Source organism: Seriola lalandi, unplaced genomic scaffold, assembly GCF_002814215.2.
Source record: "Seriola lalandi dorsalis isolate HSWRI2012SDOR001 ecotype SW California unplaced genomic scaffold, Sedor1 jcf7180002054692, whole genome shotgun sequence".
NCBI classification, from domain to species: Eukaryota; Metazoa; Chordata; class Actinopteri; order Carangiformes; family Carangidae; genus Seriola; species Seriola lalandi.
Genome location: NW_019525245.1, coordinates 61,134 through 63,755, shown reverse-complemented (window position 1 = coordinate 63,755; position 2,622 = coordinate 61,134). Strand labels below are relative to the sequence as shown.

The following is a 2,622-nucleotide window of genomic DNA, read 5'->3' as shown; positions in this document are numbered from 1 at the left end:
CTTTATGCTATCTTAGCTAAACTCATTGGCTGCTGTCAGTAGCTTCATATTTACTGAACAGACATGAGGGTGATGTCAATGTTCTTATTGAACTCTTGGCAAGAACACAAATATGTATTTCCTAAAATGTCAAAATATTCCTTTAAGTGACATATTTCATAAATATGTTTAGAAAATTGAGCAAAGAGTTCAAACATTTATGGACTCAATATGGACAACATGGAACTATAACATATGTAATACACAGAGACTGATTGGCATGAGCTTCTCTCTAGTTGACACAAATACAGTGTACAAACATCACAACAGGTAGGCGATACAAACACAAAGAGACACACACATGGTAAACTGGGAATCAGTGCGATGCAAGGGATAAAACACAACAGACAGCGGGCACAGCTGCATGCACCATAAGCAGACTCAAACAAACTGACAACACAGTACTTTTTGGAGTAAGAATTCCCCCTACTATTGTACATTGGATCCTGGCGAGAGCTTGATCTCAGGATGTCAGTTGACTTCCTTTCATATCCTCAAAATCTGTGGTGTTTTACACATTTATAATTCAACTTCAAAATTCAACTTTTGAGTTTGACACAGATGCTTTGGGGACAGGTGGCCTTGATCAATATTTGATGAGGAACCGATCAAGTTCTAACTCTTATTCCAGTCCCCAGATCCCAAAGGGATGTTTCCAATACAAACGAATTAAGATTTAAATGGTAGAAGGTTCATGACGGTGTGAGCATTCTGATGATAGGTTGTTCAAGTGTGCTGTTGCTAAATGCAGATACATCTTTCATACTACTAGTTGTCTGAGCTAAAAAACATAGGTATCTCCTCATCTTTGGTCCACTCCCACTTGTATCTGATACCACATGGACAGGTTCTCCCAACCCTCCTTTTTCCAAAGCTCAAGCATGCCAGCCAGCAGCAGAGAACCTACCGGTCTGCCTAGAACTCCTGGGAACCCAGGCAGGCCCTGGGGAGGATGAAAGAGGGAGGAAGGTAGATGGCAGGACAGTGGGGAGACAGGTGGGTGGAGAACAGTGTTGGAAGAGGGGAACAAACAACACAGAAAAGGAAATGGACAGAGATGAGGAGAGAGAGGAAGTTAGAGAGTGAGGCGTTAGCTGCACAGCTCCAAAAGGTTACTGTCTAAAGATCTATGAAGCCTCAGCCCAGGGAGGGGAAAAGAGAGCTCCATCGGCTTCGTGCTTGCAGCCAACCCAATGGTTTTACTCTGCAGGTCAAGCCTAAGAGAAGGCCCCTTAGCTGGGTTACTGGTTACTCACTGGTTGCCCTCGAGGACCAGCGAGCCCTGTTGGGCCCTACTCCAACATGGAGGGAAGGAAAACAAAAAATGTGAGGAAGTGTCTAATATCTCCCATTTTTTCTCTTCATATTTATTCATGCGTCTACACAAACAATTATGACTCACATCATTTCCCGACAGTGTGTTTGGGCTTTTAATAATTACTGTGAATGGTTTGGTCAGGGACAAGATGAAACCTTAACATGTCCATTGATGGGAACTGGAATCCTGCTGGTTTCATATTTTTTAAAATGTAAGCAGGAGCAGGGTATTTTTTGTATGTATTAATACTCTTATGCTTAAATAGCGCCACATTGTAAGTTAATGAGTAGAACAGTACTATATCATTTACTACAACTATACAGTATACAGTTGCTTTCATAAGAAAAAAACACACTTACCAAGACTGTTGAAAGACATATTCACTGCATGTGTACACAAGAAATTCAGCACTATATTGTGCTCTACGAAAATTAAAAACTTGAAAACACAGTATCATCAATATCAGTTTCACCTTCAGAAGTATGACTTAGCCTGCCCGGACCCATTGCTCTACTCACCGGTTTCCCATCCTGACCAGGTTTCCCTGGTTCTCCTGGTGTTCCCTGAAATTACAAACCACATATTGCTTCTTCTAAGAAAAGTTATAATTTTGCATGAGGTTTTCAGAGCCTGAGTAAAACATTAGAGGAAGAGTTTGGCATTTTGGGAAATATGCTTATTCATTTTCTTAAGTTAGATGAGAAGATTGGCACATAACCCATTATAAATCTACAAATTTGTTTTTACACTTCAGTTTCTGTACAGATTAAACAAACAAGACAATATGTGTTAACTAGAAAATTCCAGGGAAATTTTGAGTGCCACGGGGGCTACTGCCGGGATGAGTACATGATTTATTTCCAGTGTTCAAAAGTCACCCTGATCATATTCTGGTTTTGAGAAATGTCTTGATATAAAAGACTCTGATATAAAACAATGTCACATCCCTCAATCATGTATTATGTGGGAAATATCTCATATTCTGTGTTGTTTTTTTTAATAAAACAAGAGGCAACATGTCTACAATGCATTTTAAGGGTTAAAATCCTGAAGACTAATAATCATTTGGTAGGTTTGAGCAGAACTGAAGTGGTTTAAGAGATTTATGCAAAAAAAGCAGAAAAAAATATTGATATATGATGATTTTATAGCATTTTCTTTGTGTGTCCTTTTTTGGACGCGAGGAACCCCAGAGGGTACAAAATGTGTTACCAGTGTATAATAGACCTGTAACAGTAACTGACATTAGATTTTAAAAATATGTA

At 39.3% G+C, this 2,622-nt stretch overlaps 1 protein-coding gene across 1 annotated transcript in view; it reads right to left on the bottom strand.

Annotated features, from left to right (window-relative positions):
• Positions 1-2,622, bottom strand: part of col7a1 (collagen, type VII, alpha 1) — an 86,111-nt gene that overhangs the window by 46,968 nt on the left and 36,521 nt on the right. Inside the window, exons 79-80 of the mRNA XM_087178568.1 lie at positions 1,876-1,920; positions 947-982 (exon numbers count right to left, since the gene is read on the bottom strand). Coding sequence (XP_087034694.1) covers positions 947-982; positions 1,876-1,920 — 81 coding nt within the window. The remainder of the gene's footprint in view (positions 1-946; positions 983-1,875; positions 1,921-2,622) is intronic.